This window comes from Pyrus communis, chromosome 13 (genome assembly GCF_041283825.1).
Source record: "Pyrus communis isolate YQ-2024b chromosome 13, ASM4128382v1, whole genome shotgun sequence".
Classification (NCBI taxonomy): Eukaryota; Viridiplantae; Streptophyta; class Magnoliopsida; order Rosales; family Rosaceae; genus Pyrus; species Pyrus communis.
In genome coordinates this window covers 19,024,718-19,045,546 of record NC_142577.1, presented here as the reverse complement: position 1 = coordinate 19,045,546, position 20,829 = coordinate 19,024,718, and the positions used below count along the sequence as shown (strand labels likewise).

The 20,829-nt window shown below is 37.9% G+C and overlaps 2 protein-coding genes across 5 annotated transcripts; both read right to left on the bottom strand.

The window, feature by feature from the left end:
- Positions 1-1,325: 1,325 nt before the first annotated feature.
- Positions 1,326-15,273, bottom strand: AO1 (amine oxidase 1). The gene is made up of 4 exons (XM_068475338.2): positions 13,929-15,273; positions 13,720-13,833; positions 2,046-2,590; positions 1,326-1,768 (listed from the first exon to the last, which is right to left on the bottom strand). Exons 1-4 carry the CDS (start codon positions 15,054-15,056, stop codon positions 1,615-1,617), a joined length of 1,941 nt encoding a protein of 646 aa, XP_068331439.2. The 5' UTR covers positions 15,057-15,273; the 3' UTR covers positions 1,326-1,614.
- A 256-nt stretch (positions 15,274-15,529) lies between these two features.
- On the bottom strand, positions 15,530-20,700 carry LOC137711700 (uncharacterized). 4 transcript variants are annotated; one of them, XM_088682987.1, is made up of 11 exons: positions 20,520-20,690; positions 19,912-20,324; positions 19,608-19,809; positions 19,448-19,508; positions 18,837-18,891; positions 18,654-18,716; positions 18,286-18,390; positions 17,689-17,818; positions 17,581-17,638; positions 17,388-17,491; positions 15,530-16,199 (listed from the first exon to the last, which is right to left on the bottom strand). In XM_088682987.1, exons 3-7 carry the CDS (start codon positions 19,610-19,612, stop codon positions 18,341-18,343), a joined length of 234 nt encoding a protein of 77 aa, XP_088539113.1. In that variant the 5' UTR covers positions 19,613-19,809; positions 19,912-20,324; positions 20,520-20,690; the 3' UTR covers positions 15,530-16,199; positions 17,388-17,491; positions 17,581-17,638; positions 17,689-17,818; positions 18,286-18,340. The 4 variants fall into 4 exon arrangements, 3 of the variants coding, with proteins under 3 accessions (XP_088539113.1, XP_088539111.1, XP_088539112.1); XM_088682985.1 differs by having other exon boundaries at positions 20,520-20,684; XM_088682986.1 differs by lacking the exon at positions 15,530-16,199 and adding an exon at positions 16,680-16,885 and having other exon boundaries at positions 17,388-17,473; positions 18,286-18,383; positions 20,520-20,700.
- Between the last annotated feature and the right edge of the window lie 129 nt (positions 20,701-20,829).

Here is a 20,829-nt window from a genome sequence, read left to right as displayed (position 1 = left end):
CAGTTTTTGAATCGTTATACAACCTACCAGCTACTGCACCATAACAGCTAAAAATGTACTCCATGGAGGCCTAGTTTTAGCCACAGGGATAAAAGTTCTCTCGCTGATCAAATCAGATGCCTATATCTGATCACAGTGTGCTTATGCAAATTGCAATCAAGTCTATTATTGAAATCCAATAAACAGATAAACTAATACTATCCCAATCAAAAAATGAAACTTTTAACCAGAGAGATTAAGTTTTGATAGCGTACGGCTTAGAAACACTAATTAAGTTTTCAAAATGGTGTTAAATGTTGTAACATAACATTTGATAGCATTTTCATTAAACGCGCCATAAAACCTATCAAAGGCAGTTTTTGGTGTAGTGGTCCTGCCCAGCAACTATTGTGGCCTCACTTGTCAGCACCTGTTTTCGTATGTGTGGAAAATCCACGGCGCTTCATTAAGTACAATGTGTGGGTTACATCATACAACAAGTCTGAAAAATGGGCAGGAGGAATACACGTTGATCAAAGTAGAGGTGATGACACATTCGATGTGTGGACCAATAGGTGATAAATTGTGATTAAATTTGGTTAATGCAAACAAAAAGAGTTTACAGAATGCTTGTGATTCTTGTTCTTTTTTGTTGACCGGTGTGAATGGTGATTATTTTGAGTGCGCAGGAATAGGAAAATTGAGAACAACGACAGAGTGTTGTGGTACACAATTGGGTTTCACCACAATCCTTGCCAAGAGGATTTTCCAATGATGCCAACATTGAGTGGTGGATTTGAGCTCAGGCCAACCAATTTCTTTGAGAGCAGCCTTGTTCTTAAAGTTAGAACTATACCTTCTAAGCATCACTCGCCTAATTGCACCGTCAAAAACTAGTTGTGGACTTTTTGTTTGTCATGAATGATTAATAATCCTAAGAGCTTCATAGGTGATGTTTTCATCCCATTACAGTTTGTTTTAATTTCTTTCAAATTTTCCATTACAAATTGAATACCTAGTCTCATTCCAATCCATGTCACCATGAACAAACAAGTGTTATTACTTGGGAAATCAATATCTTGGTGGGGTTCGTAGTCTATGTGGTTAAGAGAATTTACATTACTCCCAAACATAGCTAGTAGCAGACTGAGATCTTGATTGTCACAAAACTTTAAAAGAATCGCTACACTAAGAACTGTCTTCTTTCCCACCCAATATTGCTAGTATCTTTTTTTTTTTTTTTAATTATTATTGTTAAGGAGAGAGGAGCGTTCAAAACTATTATTGCTAGTATATAATAACATATTTATAGGAGAAAGTATTGCAATGCATAAGAATATGAGACGAATGATAAATTAAACTTTCATTGATTGTATTATGTTTCAGTTTTACAAACTTAAAAAGAGTTAAAACTAGTCACTGCAGATGTGATTTACTAAAGTCCTTCCGAGCCACCAGTCAGTCCAGATTTATGAACACAAACTTACAACTATGCAGAGAAGTGAAGCAACCCAACGTATGTATACAACACCTTGTCCCTTTCACAACAAACCATGATTAATTAAACTTATGAAGAATGGTGTTATAAAGTATTTCTGTCATAACTAAGAACTTCCCTTCAAAAGGGCAGCTTTGTTAGAGCAATGGGTTGGATTCGAAGAAATTTGCAGGGCGTAGCTCGAATCCGCCATGAAGGGTGGCCATAGCTGGGAAATCTTCTTGGCATGGAATGTGATGAAATCCCACTGTGTACCACAATACTATATCTTTGTTTTCAATAGCTCTATTCCTGCACATGAAAATGTTTCCTCTTAAATCAAATTTGACGCAAAATCAACACTACACAACACGGATGTTCATACATGAAGTTTGCTACGACAGAGATTGAGCAATTTTCGGTAATTGATGCATGTGAGTCTCACAAGACATCAAAAGTAAATTAAAATTCGTTTGCACGCGGTGAGCCACTGATCTTACTATTAACTTTACAAATATTGATGACCTCTTTACTAGTAATCTAAAAGAGCAAAAGATAAAGGGAAAAGGAGGTGAAAGCAGAAAGGTACCTCTGGCTCCAAACAGCTAAGCCATCATCTCCATGGCTCCTATCAGCATAGAACCCTCCAGCCCACTTCTCTGACTTATTATAGGCAGTCACCCAAACTTGATACTTAGTATAAGAAGCCCTAATCTGTGGGTAATCATCATCAGCCAGAAGAGAAGTTACTGGCTGTCCTGTAATCAGCCGGTAACCAACCTGATTTCCAAGCCTAGTCTTACTATTAGGGTTCACAATCAACAACTCGGCAGGCTCCAAGCCGAGCCGAATTCTCGCCTCGGCTTCAGTCCTGACGGTTTCCCAAAAGACCTTCCAGTAACTCTTTCTTGGTGATGTTGGGTTAACGGTACTTGCTCTTGCCGTTTGGAACTTGGCCTTGACAAAGGAGTTGGCGTTACCATCGACGTCTAGGTCTAGCATATATGTGAGGAAGTGGTCGTGGTTAACGGCGACGGTGTTTTCTGATACCAAGGTTCCGTAAACGTTTTTCGTTATTTGGTCGTTGCTTGTGTATGAAGTTGCCTTTACCTCCAAGACACCTGTTAAACCCACCTGGCAACAAAGTGGATAATTCTAAGTTGATTCTCTAAAACAGTTTTATTTTTTCTTTAAGTCTCTAAAACAAGTTTAGAGCAGCTTAGGTTTAACATCTCATCACCGGGGTTAAGCCTGAGAATGGATAAAACCGTCAAATGATGAGTAAAAGAAAGTTAGGTTCACGATTGAAAACATTTTAAGACAAAAACAAAATCATAAACTAATTAGCACGGTGCTACTTTTTCTATCAACATAGAGAATCAGAGATTCAAATTTGCAGATTTCTTTCAGCTTTCCAAAGAGAAGCACCTTCACTTATATTTTTACTTTACAAAAATGCTATCTACCTCTATTTATATTTCTATCCCCCTTGTTGGATTCATCCAAGCACTTTGGCTATATCCAAATGACCATCTTCAGAGAAGGCAGCATGCCATCTTAGAAATTCTGGTCTAACTAGAAAGCATCAAACTCAGTTTCGAAGCTTTCTTCATCAAATAAATAAATAAATAAAACAACGTCATTCTCTCTCACAACCAAGCATCCATGATAAAACCAATTCAATCGCTTTCGGTTTTTCCTCACTAACTGGAGTCTTAAAAATTCAAATTAGATTTGTACATGTTGCAACCCATTTCAGCTTTTCTTCAAGATGGTAAAGGACATTCACATAGAGACAGAGACAGAGACAGAGACAGAGAGAGAGGGAAAGAGAAATGGGGGTGGGGAAGAGACAAGGTTGCTAATGTCGTGACATATGTTCTAATACATATTATGATTGTGTAAATCCTAAGTACAGATAGATTAGGAATCCTTTGGGATCTAAAAGATCTTTCCTAATAGACTTTTTATTACTTGAAGAGCAAGTTTCTGTCCTTCTTATTACTATAAATAAAGGCACAAGGATTGGTGGATTAACACACAATTCCTCAAGCCTATTCTCCACTCTCTTTCTCTCTATGCCACACCCCTCAATTAAATATAGGCCACAACACGTTATCAGCATGGTCCCTCGTTGTGCTAAGAAATCTAACGTGGTTATTCTTCAATCAGGGGAGTATTATGTTTAAATTAATCTTAATTGATTAAATTTTGTTTTTCTTGAATTCATATACTTTTATTGATTCAATTTATTTTTCTTATGTTGAACGTGATACAAGCTTTGGAGATAGAAATATGAAATTGAAGAAATAATTTTCTGCATCAAACCAATTCATCAATATCATCACGCAATTAGGTTCTTCCAAAACAACGGTTTTTATCTCGATATTTTTGCAGCCTTGATAGCATGAACATTCACCATAATGCATGACCCAACTTTACGTTGTTCGAATTTTAGATTCTACATAAATTATGTATGCATTATATCCATAATTGCGGAATTGTGTGAATTGATTTTGCATGAAATTATATATAGATTAGTATTAAATTATATATGCATATAATTGAATCTGAAAAAGAAAAAAAAAATTAGGGTTTTAAACTTAGACAAGCTGCAGCTTCAAGCCTCCTAACCCTGAGCAACCAAGCTGCAGCCTGCTAAGCAAACAGCCTAAGCCGCTGGAGCTGAGCCAAGCTATGAGCCAAGCCACGGAGCCATGATGGCTCATGCACCTAGAACCCACCTCGACACCTTCCATGGCGTTGCCACCACCAAAACTAACTCAAGCATGGCCTGCAGTCATGCCTAGCCATCGTGGCTGCCTTCCCGACGACCTAAAGTCGTCCCATCTTGGTGTTTGGCTAAGATTTACATGAATCTAGCCGGATTTTGAAAAAAAAAATGATTTTCAAATCCGAGGGTTCCCTAGGTTCGTAGACGTCGAGTTCTTCAACACTCTTATGATGGCTTAGTTTCTTTGATGAACCCCAACTCGATCGGAAAGCCATCTCTGTCCTCGAACACAGCCACCAGCAGCGGCGACGCTAGGTTTTCTTCCCCGACAACCATACCCAGCATGGGCTGAGGTGTTCTTGAATTGACCCAAATCCCTCATGAGCTTTACTTGTTACAACCCGCAGCAAAACAAATTTTTGTTTTTGTTTTTAGGCTTGCCTACAACAGCCCGCTATCTTTCCCTACTCGGCCCACATGACACAAGCCTGTAAGGCCATGGTGTCTCTGTGACAACCCGTCCCGAATTTTTACGGAACAAAAAGGGTTTTTATGTAAACTGTTACTTCGAGACTTTTATTTTGAATTAGAGCCTTGTTGACTCTTAAATTGGGAGCCACTAGGGCCCACATGTCCCTTCCTTGTTCCCTCTTGCACCTGTGACCCTATTATTCTTCTTTTTTGACAAAAGAAAACTCTCTCTTTCTCTCTCTCTTTCTCAACTTTCTCATCTCTCTCCCTCACTCTCGGCCCTTTCATTTCTCTATCAAAAACCAACCTTCATAGAGGGGTTTCACTCAAACAACACACAAAAACAACATAGACTACACCACAACCTTCCCTCATTGTCCCTACGAGTTCTTGAACCAAGAAAATAGAACAAAAATCATTCGAAAACTCACCCCTGAGCTGCACTGTTCAAGGAACTTCTCCGGTGATTTCTCGCCATTTCCGACGAAGGTAAGCCTTGAAATTGGTCCTTATCATTGTAGATCATGTCTAGGTTCACGGTTAGTAAGTTTTTGGGTGGTTTTGATGGTGTAGGAACTCGGAAAAGCTCAAGGAAAGTCAATGTGCAAACCTGGAAATTTCCAAGTCGTGGAAATTTCTAGGTCGTGGTCATTTGGCCATCTTTCAACCCACTTGGTATGAATCTCTTGTCTACATTCCTATCTACATTTTGTCTTTTGAATCACTCAATTTTGTTGAGTATTGATAAAGTTATGGACGTTTAAAGTTTACCAAGAAATTCCGGCAAGTTAACAGTTTTCTTATGGACAATCACCTTTCGAGGCATTTTCCGGCCAAACCAAGGCGAGTTAGCCATCGTACAAGGTACCATTCTCTTCATCTCATTGAGTACTACAACTTTTGAATCACTTGATTTGGTTGAGTAACGAATAAGTTATCGGCGTTTGAAGTGGTGCCTAGAAATTGGCCAATTCAAAGCCTGAAAACGAATCAACCCAACCCAAGTCCTTTGAACCCAGCCCAAAACCCACGGGCCTTCAGCCCAACCCGTGACCTTTGTGACCCAAACCCATGGACCTTGTAATTCGGCCCTAACCTGGGCCCAATCTTAAACATATTAACCTTTTAACCCAAAACCCAACCCACCTAAACCTAACCCTAACCCAAGTCCAAACCCTAAGCCCTAAACCCGATGACTCGACCCGTTAACTGTCAACATTGACTTTTTCAAGTTTTGTCTAGGACCCCTCATAGGCTAATTTTGACATCCTGGATCCGTTTTTGACGTCTGTTTTCCCAAATTCAATCGTTTTGATAAAGTTTTGTTAATTGTACCCTTTATGTGCTTAGGTGCAATTATTAGCGGTTATTCCGTCATTCCTATTTTGTACGGCTCTTCGACAACGGAGTATCTGTGAGTGGACCCCTTCTAAAATGCATGTTTTAATAGTAGAAATGCATACATAAAGATCATGATTTAATGGTTATGTTTTATGAGACGTTTTATGAGTAAATTAGATTTACACCTATGATATATCATGCTTTACCTCGAATATTTTGGAATACCATATTTTATCAAACTTATGTTCTTTGTAGTATATATGATGGATGACTATACCTTATTTATGAACATGTTTTCTTTACACTTCTTTATAGTATATATGATGGATGACTATATTCTATGAAGATGATTTTGAGATATATGTACTTATGTTTGGAAAGAGTATATTCAAGGTTTTGTGCGCATCTAGTGGTCATTGTTCTGCCTACGGGCAATGATACTTATATTGACCTTCGAGTTGGGTGTTGTAGGAGCCTACAGGTGATGATACTTGTATTGACCTACGGGTTGGGTGCTGTAGGAGCGTATGAACGATTGATACTTGTGAAGAAAGTGTTATGAAGGAAGAGTTCTATAAGCCTTCGGGCGATACTAATACCACTAGTTAGCACACTATATACGACATATGTTTTACGAAAGTTTTTATGGCATGCTAGGGTTTCAGAAAACCTATCACCTATTATGTTATTAGTTTTCATAAAACTTTGGGGGTTAGTATGTTGATAACTGTTTTAGTATTATAGATATATCAACTTGGTCTACTCATGTTTGTTTTGCGCCCCCTCAAGACATAGAATCGAGGCGTATAATCCCGGGGTCAAGGCACTTCCGCATCAGCATCTTCGAGTCCTCTCAGTGTAGGACCCACTCATTTGCTCATTCAATTTTATATTATTTCTTTTTAGTGTTCTAGTTAGATTGTATGCTCTGAACACGTTCCTCATTTGCATATTTATTACAATTAAATTTATAAGTCTTATTCATATTCATAGTTCTCATGCATCCTAATATGGCTTCGTCACCTTCAGGTGTTGGCTAGCACATGCCTACCCTGGTATTCGGGGAATATCAGGATCAGGCGTGTCAGTCTCAGTGCACAGCAAATCACATGATCACAGCCCCTTATGGCTGTGGTGCTCCCCTACATCGCGCTGCAACGGATCACAGCCACACGCTAGTGCATCCGTGCCTGCAAAACACACAATCGCTGCCCCTGTTTGGCTGCTGGACCTTACCCAGTTTTAGGTCTGCTTCTTGACTCTCGGCCTATGACCATTTCAGCCCTCTTTTTTTTTCCTTGGCTTGGATCCCATTCCTTTTCACGGTTTTTAAAAGCCTATTAAGGTTTTGGTCCACTGCCTTGTGCCACATATTATATTGCCTTTTTTTTTTAGGCCTTATGGGTTTTAATTTTTTCGCCTAACTTTTAATTTTGGTTTGAAGTCCAAACAATTAAATTATAATTCTAGACCTAAAGATCTATTTGCATATTTTTTTTTTATATATTGCATTTGTTTGCAGGTATTATGAACTTGAAGTTCATATTTCCAAACCTGAAGTTTTGGAAAAGTGTCATAGAAATCTAAAGTTTCTTAACGCTCAACACTCATGTTGAGACCCGAAGTTCTCCATGCTTAAATCCATTTAAATCAAACCATGTCTTAGAACTTGCATGTTCTAACTTTGTTGTTTATGGAAATTTTATTTCCTAAAACACCAACCACATTCTTGTTTCTGCCATTCAGCGTATTGTCAAACCTTAACAAGTTCGATTTCACTGATTTGGAAATTTTGAACAAGAAACTACTTTATGTGGATACAAGATGTGACACCCCACTTGACTAGGACTAGTTGTGAAATTATTGTAGCCAGTTATGGTGTGGAAGAGCTTAATAAGTCTTCGTCATGATCTTGATTCGAAGACTTATGCCTGAAGCATATCAAATGGAAGTACCTCACTGCCGAGGACCCTATGGTTCTTTGACTCACTATGGATCGTTTCAAATCATGCAAAGATGAATTCTTGCTCGAAGCAAAACATGATTGAAACCTTTACATCCATGAATATGTACAATTCTAAAGTTTATAGTCGACCAAAGTTTGGGTCTGTCTCTCTCTCATACAATCTAATTTCGAGTTTGTTTTACAACCTATGGTAGAATTTGGGCCTGCCAAGAGGTGGTATCATGCCTGAAGCATGATCCTTGGCACCTAAGACCTAAAAACTTTAAGAATACGGGATAGTATTCCCGAACCTCAACCCTACAGAATCTAACTCCTTTTTGACTGACTAAATCATTGGTTATGCACTTTTCTATGCATTTACCAATATTGTTGAGGAGTACCATTCCCATAGTCAATCTATGAGACTAATTTTGCTCCACCTAACACATTTGGCGAGCGAAATTTGACATGGAAGGCCGTACTGGCCAAACCCCTTTGTATATTTTATTTACTTTGTGACTAATTTATTTTGTTCTTGGATTTAAGATTGGTGTTATAGATGTCACTATTATTCTCAAATAAGAGTTAATTAACGAAAATTTCCACATGTGACTAATACAATTAACTCATGCTTAAGTATGTTTTGTGGGGAAGTTAGCAGTCTAATTTTATGCTAACTCCATACCTAATCATCCCCTGACAACCTTTCAGGCTTATCCAACTTGATTGTGATGCATGACACTACTCTATATTGTCCAATGGTACTACTTTTACCATAAAAGGAAGCCTTATACTCACTTGTTCCTGAATAACGCCTTTTGAGCTTTAAGGATATTCGAGAACATTATTACCATATTGAAACCAATGTAGAAAATGGAGTAAAATTCCTTGGTTTATTACCATATTGCACTTCCTACGAATATAGCCAGAAGCATATTCTAGAGAAGATGGAACGCTTAACGAATAGATTAGACCTATTCAGGCCCATTATGTGGCCAGTTATAAGCCCGAGATTCCAAAGGAATTTTCGCTATGGATGTACATTTAGGATATCTAGGATGATCCGTGATTGCCATTTTGGGCATACTCTTACTAGAAGTAAAGACATCATACCTGGAAGCGTATCATGCCTTAGCACCCTCCATCTTTTCTACAAAGGATTCAAGGGGACATTTGTGGACTGATTGAACCACCATACGGACCATTTAGATACCTTACGGTATTGGTTGATGCTTTTACATGTTGGTCACACGTGTGGTTGTTGTCCACAAGCTGCATTCTCTACATTGGTGGCTTAGATTAACAAGCTCAAGGCTTACCACTCTAATTATTTGATCAAATCTATTCGATTGGATAAGTTAGAGAATTTACATTGAAAACTTTCGATGGATATTGCATGTTGGTTGGGTTTTGAAGTTGAACATCCAGCACCCCATGTTCATACCCAGAACAACCCAGCAGAAGCATTCATTAAACGTCTTCAAATGATTGTGCGATTAATTGGTCATACATACCAAGTTCTCGATCTCTGCTTAGGGCTATGTAATATTACAAGCAACCATGTTGGTCCGCCTAAGGCCCGTCACGACCTAACCATATACAGCATGTGTTAGTTGGTTACCAGATACGAACCTGACATATCATATATGCGCGTCTTTGGTTGTACGGTCTATGTGCCATTTATGTCGCCCTTATGTACAAAAGAAAAAAATAGGTCCTCAAAGAATGATGGAAATCTATATCGGTTATGATTCTCCTTCTAATATTCGTTACTTATAACCTTTGACAGACGATCTCTATACCCTTATTTTGCGAATTGTCACTTTTCTAAGACAGTCTTCCCGCCGGTAGCTTGAGATAAGAACGTCAACATTCCTAAAGAACGATACGAAGTATCGTGGATGTCTTTACTATGTCTCATCTCGATCCCAATCTAGATCTTCATAGTATAACCAGACGCTTCTTCTGATCTAGCAAAAGTGACGAGATCACATATACCAACTACAAATGTGCTTGGAAAGATGGGTACCAAATATACGATGGACCTTCGTCCCGAAAGCAGGAACGCCATTACTATGGCTGACATTCATACATTGGCGGCTAGCTAATCAATCTATCTTGTGCTAGAAGCATGGCAGATCACTTGGTTCGAAGGATTCATCTCCCCAAAAGTGGAGGAATATGGCACGAACGAATCTGCCCCTCGATCGTCGTCTCAATCTTTTTCATATCATAGGAATAAATCCAGATTACTCCCGAGACCTAAAGCTCTTGGTCTGGTATACTAGTTTGGATGAGATATGGAATTGGAATGAGATTATCATAAATGATGTTTCATTTATATGGTAACTACCAACATAAATAAAAAGCAATGACAACAAACTGCGTTCCGTTGATTAGTGTCAACGTAGAATTGATTAGTCAACTAAAAGAATCAATTGATGACGAATAAGATGAATGAAATAGTACGATATGACACCTTGTGGCACAAGGTTTCTCTCATACGCTATGTGATTAATTGCAGCATTACAAAAGTGGTTGTATTAACTCTGGGATCCTAATACGAAACCTACATAGAGTTTCCAAAAGACTTACATGTACTGATTCAAATAGTTCTAGACCACAAAAACACCCTCTCGGTTCTCAAATGCAGAACTATCCGGGTAGATGTGGTATACCTATCTAAGTGAATATTTGATCAGTTAGGGATATATGCCCATGCATATGGAAGAATCAAAATTTCTAGAGTTGAGAAAACTGACTCGCACCTAAAGTCAGACTTTTAAGATGAATGATCTTGGGAAAACTCAACATTACCTCGACCTGAAGTTTCGAGTTAGTTCTAATGGTATTCTGGTCCACCACTCAAACTAGACCCATAAGATGTTATGTCCAAGTATATCCTGATCGTCTGTACGTCACATGCAAATGAGACCTTTACGGAGGATATGGAGCATAAGGTTCCATATTGGAACGTGAGGCAACCATATCTAAGTACAAGTGGAGTTTGTTGTACTTAGCTAAATGCACTAAAATTGGACATCTTATGTACTGATAATCTTTTGGTATAAAGTAGCACTGCGCCTACACGCCATCACCAAATTGGTGTTAAAGAAATTTTTCCATTAATACGGATTTGGGCTTATCTATCCTTATACATCTCAGAATAGATCACACCCTATTGATCTTCAAAATCATGCCTACCTTGTGGGATTCGCTAAATCAGACTATTTATCTAACCACACAAGGTACATTCCCGAATGGTTATGTCTTCACCATTAAGGAACACAGTAATATCTTAGAGGTCTGTGACATAGATCTTTAGTTGTGAAACCTTTGAATTGTTCTAAGATTCACTGTATCTCGCCACGTGAAAGATAGGGTCGAGAACTCTTGTGGAGCATATTTGAACTCTCAGCGATTTTCATCCATTGTTGAGTTCCAATAACAATCCATGAAGACAACACTGTATGTATCGACCATATCATGATACATCCAACAAGTCAACGCCAAGCATATTATGTCTACATCAGCATGAGCATCAGAAAATTGAAGTCAAGCAGTCTGATCCCAGACAACCTTGCCGACCTCTACACGACGTCACCGTCGAAGTCTACCTTCCAGAAACTTGTCCAAGGAATTGGTATGCGTAACTTTCTCACTTGCGATGCTTGTAGTTTCATTTGGAAGTTTTGTCAAACTCAAGGAGAGCATCCAGAAGTATACTCACTTGACCTTAATGTACTCTTTTTCTCTACGATTATGAGCATTTTTCCCACTTGGTTTTTGCTACCTGACCAGGTTTTGACAAGGCACCTATCCTGGGTTAGTCATACCTTTGTGTACATTCTATTTGTGCCCCGAATACGTATAGTTTTGACTTAATGCAACTTCTCATTTTTCTCCTTTGACTATGTGCTTTTGTCCCACCTTGGGTTTTGCCATAGCAAGGTTTTGTGTTACCACTCATGCATTCTTCTATTTGTTTTGAGACTCGTATCCACTACTTGTGCTGATTAGACGAGACAACTTCATTAACTGCTTCTACATTTGCCTGAAGATCTGATGCACCATCTATTTGAGTATTTGCACACTCAAGGGGGAGTGTTGTGACATTTTATATATACTAAAACCCAAACTCGGGTGGCACTATTCTAGGGCAATGTGCAGACCAAAATGCCCTTCAATTCTTTTGGTAAGCCACTTTTTTGCCATCCTTTCTACGGTAAAATGACTTCCTTGCCCTCCGAGGCCACGCGTTTATCCTCTCCGGTTTCGACCCTTTGGTTTTACGTGTCGTTCATCCTCCTTTGCTTTGGCTTTTGATTGTTCAAGATGTCTTTCATCACTATGTGTCTTTCATCACTATTTTGCCCTTTTGTGCTTGTCTATATTTTCCCCTTTCTTTCCGTTCCTTTCTCTCTCTATCTCCCCATTCTCAGTTTTTGCTTCTTTTGGAACCTAGGGTTTTTTTTTCCTTTCCACGTGGTCGTTGTTCTTGCTGCCCGTCGTTCTCAACCGTTGTCGGGGTTTTCTCTCCGATTAAGTACTGCATTTTTCTTGCTTTACATCGCTCTTACCCATGGTCGTTTTCTTACTGGAAAATTTTCCATCCTCTACTTTTCCTTCTATTTATGGACTCTGTGATTTTCGTTGTGGTTTCAGCAAAGATAATGAATCTTCTTAAAACATCTATCTTTTTTTTCAGCATAATTCAGCTTCTCAGTTCATTTCTCAGGTGTAGGTTATCCTCATGTTCCAGTTCCATCAGGACTACAGGTGTTTATTTTGGTTTCATATGTCTTTCTTCAGTTCTAAGTCCTTCGCATTAATGTGTACTGAAATGTAATGTACAAAACTGGTATGTGCTACTTCTCAGTTTTCTATTTATATGTTTTTGGAATTTTCGGGTGATGGAAATCAACGCGATTTCATGTTAAAACAGTATCATAATTTTTGTTATGGTAAGAACTTAGAACTTAGAACCTTTTTTTCTTTATCTTTCCCCTTTTGTAGTTAAGGAATTGAATTACTTTTCTATACATTTTTTTTATCACTCACTAATAATTTGTTAATTGTTTTAATATATATGAGGTTGGATTTCTACTTTCTAAGATCCATTATCATCTTTAGAGATTGCTTAATTTCATATTGTCAAATAGTTTATGAATTTCCAAATTGAGTGCATGAATATGTTCTTGCGGTAATTTAATTAAATGTGATATAACTTTAGGTGTATATACCTTTGAAATACAATTTTTCACACAATTTCTAATCTCACAGCAATGCACGGGCAAATCTTTCTAGTATGTTCTAATACATATTGTGATTGTGTAAATCCTAAGTAGAGATAGATTAGGAATCCCTTGGGATCTAGAAGATCTTTCCTTATAGACTTTATATTACTTGGAAAGCAAGTTTCTCTCATCCTTGGGGAATTAACACACAATTCCTATGGCCTATTCTCCACTCTCTTTCTATGCCACACTCCTCAGTTAAATATAGGCCACAACAGCTAAGCTTTTTCAGTTTTTTAGTCGTTTTCTATTTTTTAGATAAGAATATTATATGAATTTATAAATAGGAGTCTTAAAAGTTTTTTTTTTTTTTTTAAAGAAGGGATAAATCGATAATATGTGTTTTAAAATGTGGGTGAAGAAATAAGACAATAAGGTGGGTTTAGTAGCACTATCCATTAAAGGTTTTGATGCTTCAATTTGTTAAGAGCATTTATCATTATACAAAAGAAAGAGAGAAACAAAAGAATCTTACCCCAACTTTGATGGTGCCACTTTGCTGGAATTCCCAGTCAAGAACGTAATCATAGTTGCCAACAGTAGCCACCATTCTAACCACCAAACTCTTGTCCTGCTGCCCACTTGTTATCTACAAAATCAGCCAATTTAAATTACATGTACACCTTTTATTTTTCCTGGTACACATGCAGGTTAATATTCAAACTCAAAACCCTAAACCCTTACCAATTTGCCTGGAACGTTAATTTCAGTATGTCTCATTGCAACATCACCCGAGTACCTCTCAAAGATGCAAATGGCCCCTTCTACCTTTTGTGGCTGACCATCAGCCCCAGCCATAAACCCGTCAACATATTCAGCATTTTCCGGGCAATCAATCAGAGGCTGCAAACTATCAGCTGATCTCCCGAACCCAAATTCACCAATGTCCATAAATGTCCTGAAATACCATTCACTTGTAGGATCCATATATGGCACGAACGTCTCGGACACGTGCCCTTTGTACAGCACACTCCTGTACTTCTTCTTCCTGGAGTCAAATACAGAAGCCGTAGAGATCACACTTCCTGCCCTAGCATTGAACCCAACATGAAAAACCCAATTTTCCCATTTGACCTCGTGGCCTGAGACGGTGAAGCCACTTTTGGTTTTGCTGCAAGGGGCAGAATTGGAGTTTTCTTTTGGGGTTTGGAAGTCAGTGCCTTGAGCTTTGGGCAAAGGAGCTCTGAACCTATCAGTGTACACTGTAATTTTCATCAAATCAAGGTCCACTAGCATTGTTATTCCCTCAATAGGCCTTGCAAAAACATTGACTGATCCTCCTCTATAGAAGCACTGGATTTTCACGGCTCTCTTGGTAATTTCTTCCCCATACCATCCAATTGAAAGGGGTAGGCATGAAACTTCAGATAAATTCAATCCCCTTGCTGAAATTGAGTTTATGAATTTGGAGTGACTGAGAGGAAGCTTACTAGCTAGGAAAAGCTCGGTAAAGGTGAGAGGAGGGTTTCCATGACCTGTGTGGACATGATCGGATGTGACAGAGCCGGTGGCCAAGTCCACAATGAGCTCGTGGGTCTGACCACCGGCTCGAGCCACCACCTTGGCCTGGCGGGGAGGGGTGGACCTTTTTTGATTGCTTGAAGATAACCATTTGAGGACTTCAGCTTTCTCTGGCTCTTCAGTGTCAACAAAATGAAAGGTGAGGTTAGGAAGATTTCCAATGTGAGACTTCTGAATTGTGAGCCTAGCTGTATTGATCTCAGTTGGGGTTAGAGGGTCTAGGGGGTGGGATGAGGTAGCTGTGAAGCAGCATTGTAGGATCAAAACTAAGGGTATAAATAGGGCAGTCATGAATTTGCTTTGCAAATTCCTAATAAAGGAATCAATTTGTGTAGATTTGGTTCTGGATATCCAACTGTTTGGGATTACACAATACAAAAGGAGCAATTATATAGAGGGTTATCCTGACTTTAATGAGACAACTCACACTTTTCTTGCATTTCACTAGTCCTTTGCCTTGCACTCAGAGCAAGCATATTTAATTCTAACTGCCTCTCTTTGCTTTGCTTTGCTTTTGATTCTTTGATAATTAAGTGAAGGGCACCATGAGCCATCATTTTACACATCTGTCTTTGCAATTGCAACCGTATTTTCTTAAATGTCACATGCTACAAGTTGAAGAATACGTGTGTAAAGGCCCACAAAGATTTAACAATAATAGTGATATTGTATTGAATAACTTAAATCATGTGGAAGGGAAAATTGAATACACGACTTTGGTATAAGGATAAACGTTCTTAATTAGCACTTGAATGAGAAACTCCTTACAATAAAATTTCAACTTTCCTTTAATAAAAACGCTTTTACAAACAGTGGTTTTTACGAAACGAAAATAATTAACAAAATTAAAGGGAATGTGCAGTGTTTCTTACATAACAATCCCAAACAAGAATACAGAATGAGCTATATACAGGGGTGTCTTCAACGGCTGAATTAAAAATTTCGTAGCCTTCCATTCTCAGTTTCTCCCAACCTTTTATGGGGTATCTTTCTTGCATTAAGAGCAAGGAGAATGAATTGATGAAAACCTTCTCGGTATGGAACATGATGAAAGCCCATTGTGTACCATAACACAATGTCCTTATTTTCAATGTCCCTAATCAGATAACTTTGAGTCACTCACTCTAGTTGTTTGCGATGTGTGTCTATATATTGTAAGCCCTAGATGATGAATAAAATAACGAAGTAATAGACATATTTCATTTTGGTATCAGAGCCTGAGAGCGGCTTCATACTGTCACATGATAGGTGGGTTCCCTTTGCCCCGCACAATGATTGTGGTTCACTTGCCCCCGCATGTTGGCTGAGTTCTCTTCGCTCCATGTGGTTGTTGATGTGTGAATCTTCTACGTGTAATTCACTAATTGGGTCCCACGTGAGGGAGCGTGTTGAAATATCCCACCATAAGATTTTTACTTAAACAAAGCTCATTGCCTAGATTTCACATCAGCAAATTCATTAATTATGCTTGACTTTACACATTTAAAAGTTTTTGGATGCCTAAACTACCCCTATTTTAATGCTTGATGTACACAATTAATTCCATGCTGATTGTAAGGAAGAATTAATGATTTTGCACAAAAAAAAAAAATGGTATAAATTCATTGCCTAATATATAATAACAATAAAACATGCCTAATATATGTAATAATACATGCTTAATAAGGTCAATAAAAAAATATTATACTAATTAATTTACCTATATGTAAATTTATGATTAGCAAATAACTTATATTTTGTAGGTAAATTAATATTGAATCAAATAACATTCCTTCATTTGTAGGCAATTTACTAGCAAGTGTACCCGCGCGTTGCTGTGGTGTTTGAAAACATAATTGAATATGCAGAAGTCTCAAAAAATATATGCACCAAAGAGTGGTGTTTATATACATATATTACATCCATGTCCATGTGTTAAGGAAGTGCTATTTACATTCATATATTACATGACAAAAATTGGAAATATGGGTGTGCCATTCTTAAGGATTGTTTTTCAAAAGCTATGGCTCTACCCCAGAGATTGTTTTATGTGTACAATTTTACCAAGTTAAAACAATCCAGTTTTGTTTCACTAAAGACACCCAAATTCGTAACTTCGTTAATGATGTCTCCTTCGTTTTCTACAACGTAGAAGTAAAAATTAAGAGAAGGAAATTAAAAACAGAATTGGATCACTTATGAATTGAATCACACTAAGTTGCACATGAATTGTATTGAATGAAAATCTAAAGATGAATGAGAATTTTTCATAATCTAACTCTACAAAATTTCAATATGCCAGATTCATTTGTAGGCACCAAATCAAATTGACAAAATTAAGTTGGGTTTTTCATATTCTCTATTGGTTTTCAGTATGCCAGATTTCTAAATTTTACTTCAGGCAGGATTAATATGCACATCTCTCTACCAGTATATAGTTCCGCTAAATTGATTTTTACTCAAATGTTTCACAGTATTATTGTAACTAGGGGAAAACATAACAAACATCCTTAGTCACAAACAGAGCATAACTGAATGTCATGTATGTCACAACGCAGAATTCGTCCAACTGAATTGTGTTTCTAGTTGATTATATATCAAAACTAAATAAATCTATCAAGCATATGAAGATAAAATACACACCTGGGATATCAATCTCACAAAATCGCAGCATAAGGAAGCAGATGGAAGTACTCAACGACTGTTGTAACTGCCCAGCTGTTGAAACTCTTTTGTACCAAAGGACCCTGCAGCAAAGTCCAATTGTTAAACAGGCAGCAGAACTTAGAAAAACGTATAATAAAGATAGAAAACTAAGAAAAATTCCATGATATACCAGAGCATAAGGAAGATTCAACCACCAAGGATCAATATCATTCTTTGATCGATTGCCACTGACTTTGTTAGCCAATGAATCCTTTTCAGCTACTTGATCGATTGCCACTGACTTTGTTAGCCACTGATTCCTTTTCAGCTTCTTGGAATAATATTTACTTTCTGGTGCAAGGAAGGGAAAGAGTAATCTATACGAATGCCGACTTATTTCCAACTCCAACACCAACCATTCTGCATCACTGTTGAAAAAAAAATGTATTATAGGTTGATCAAATACTGCTATGTAGTAGTGTAATTTCATATTAAGAGCTTTTTGTCACCTGTAATTTGTTAAGCTTTTGTTTGGCAAAAGCTTTATTGTATCGCACACAGAATTTTGAAGCAACCATCAGAAAGATGAGCAAAATTGAAGTCATTGTTACTCATATCGGATAAGTCTATTACATGCTGCATTTTCTTTTTATGCATGCCTGATCATTTTATATTTGTGAATCTCATGTCATAGTGAAGCTTAATGAACAGCTCAAAGAAACAAAATTGTAACAAAGTTAAAAAGAAAATGCAGCATGCAAACACCAACAAAAAGTAACGCGTTTAATAGACTTATCCAATATGAATACATAAATTCTTAGAATGATATCAATATGAAGACGTCTCATACGTGAAAAATTGCAGAATGTTCTGAATCAGCAGGAAGAATTTTTACATTATGCTTGGGGGCGAGAGGAAGAACGATAGGGCCTCCAGCAATCAGGGTCTCTTTATTGGCTAATGCTATGTCTGTCCCTGCTTCTATTGCAACCCCTGTAGGCTAAGAAAAAAAAGGTAACATGAGAAATTTCAGTCTCTTGATTTATGTTCATTTTTAAGTCAAATACTGTTTTTCTTTTCTGAAAATATTTTTTTTCAATTTCATTATAAATCATCAGTCGTTATGATTTGTCAGTCAACTTTGCTATCCCATCTACCTTCCCTTGTCTTTCAGTTCTTATATTATGTATTTCAAAAGTTATATGTATCGCTTCTATTCAATAGAAAAATTGACATTTATAACTTCACTGACAAAGCAATTACCGTCAGTCCTGCACAACCTACAATTCCTGTAACTACTGTGACCGCATCTGGGTGGCGGGAAACCTGAGAAGAGAAAAATGAGCAATTCCTTGAAGATGAACAAAACAAAATTCATCAACCAAAGGCGATTGGATGCTAGGCTACCTCAAAGCTTGAACACAAACCAAGATATAAGATACTCACCAAACTTTTTCAATGGCTCAATTGTTTGCTTAACTTGTAAAATTTGAAGTGTTCGCTAAATGGTTTATTTTCAGTAGTTCATTCATACAAGGAGACAAGCTTTATACAATCAGATGCAGCCTATTCTAGGTAACAAATCTCTAATTACAAGTTGATTGCAATCTGGTCCTATGATAGCTCCCAGATCATTGACTATTTACATTCCCTACAATCATGTTTAACCAAATATACTTTCCTTTAACATAACTTGACAACTTTTTCCTGCAATTCATAAATAAGATCATTAGATGTAGTAAATAAAAATTATAAAAGAAAAATTCTCACCTCTGGTATGCAACAGAGGTTAAATTTCTAATATAAAAAATAAAACTCTTGCATCTAGCGAACCTAGTTAGTCCTCAACACGAAACAAACAGATTTTAAGCAGTTAAATGCACATCCAGCTAGGCAGCTACAAAGAAACCAATTCGAGGCTTAAACCTAGCTTATGACTACATTGAAATGACAAAGAAAATCCATATTAACAAACTAATAGAAACTTGTTTCCCCACTACCAATATAGAAAATCTTACTAATGGCCAGGCCGAAACGAATATGAAAAAAAAAATCACCTGAGCAGAGCCTAATCCAAATACATATTTCTCCATTGAACTCAAACCTTTCAACAGAAACCTAATAAAGGCAAACCACAGTCTTGTTAATTTCCTCATCGTAATTGGGACCAAGCATAATATTCCTTGCAGACAGCGTGCTTCTCAGCTTCGGAAGAACCACATTGTTCGGCATTGTGCTCTCAATTGGTTGCTTCTTCTCTGTGCTTGATTTGATTGTTGCCTTCATGGCCTTAGCTTGGTTCATTGGAGGGGTTGATAGATTGGGGTTCTGATTTTCACCATCTTCCTTGAATGTTGAATTATTGGTCGGATAAATCGAAGATTGATTTAGTCCCCCCCTTCTCTTTAACTTCACATCTCTGAATCAGCCAAAAAAAAAAAAAAAAAGAAGGTTAAACAGTGCCGAATTTGAATTAAAATTGTACAGTGAAAGAAGAGGATTCATGGGTTTTTCTTGTTACCTCTGTATTTTATCACGGTTTGGTCAGTGTGATTTCTTCACGTTTATCATCCAATCTGAGACCAGTAGGTTCCTTCTTGGGAGATTGAGGCTCCTCCTTGCTTGTTTTAACATTTCGACTCTCCGATTCATCGTTCACTGGCCTTGACTTCGACACCGTGTTGCTCTCCGGCCTAATTGACTCCTGCTGAGCCTCCAGCGATGCCGGAACAGCTTGAGAGTGGGGCAAATCATACGAAGACCCGCCATTTTCAGCTGGAGATCCTGGGTTTTTTTTTTCCAAATTCGGACGGGAAGTCTCAACTTTAGCAGGCTGATCAGCCACCACTTTGGCCGTAGAAGAAATGGGACTGTTTTGAACCACCGGGTTCTCGTCGTCATACTTCACGGGTCGCGGTCTTTTCCTCTTGTGTGCTGCAGATTCGAACCAAAGACACCAAATTTCCATCAGTCACGATAAAAACACAAAAGAACCCAGCTCTGTTTGCTCACCGAAAAACCAAGCGATTCAATCCCTTTTTCTCAGTCTCTCAGCAACCAAACGGAGCATTTGGGGTACCAAAAAAGAAATGAACAAAACCGAGAGCTCCGTGAGCTTATAATACCCACCGACGGCGGACATGGAAGTGACAGAGGAGCTAGGAAATGAGTCGTTTTCATCAAGAAAGTGAAAGAGAGAAGGCAGCGGCGAGGGAGTTCTAGAGAGAGAAACTGGTTTGAAGGAGAAGAGATGAAATTTTGGAGAGAGAATGAATTTTAGAGAGAGAACTCGAGAAACCTGAACAGGAAGGAAACGGAAAGGTTTACTGGAGGGGTGTGCACACACCTATTTTCATTCTCACACATTTTTGATAATTTATATTCGTTGATTTTCTTCTATTCATCCAATCCGATAGCCAAAAATTAAAAAGGTGTATGA

Excerpts from the sequence above, each read along its gene's own strand:
- AO1 (XM_068475338.2), bottom strand. The coding sequence starts at position 15,056 with ATGACTGCCCTATTTATACCCTTAGTTTTGATCCTACAATGCTGCTTC. Across the intron at positions 13,834-13,928 it reads TTAACGTTCCAGGCAAATTG|ATAACAAGTGGGCAGCAGGA; the intron begins GTAAGGGTTTAG and ends CTGATTTTGTAG. Across the intron at positions 1,769-2,045 it reads TTAGCTGTTTGGAGCCAGAG|GAATAGAGCTATTGAAAACA; the intron begins GTACCTTTCTGC and ends TTTCATGTGCAG.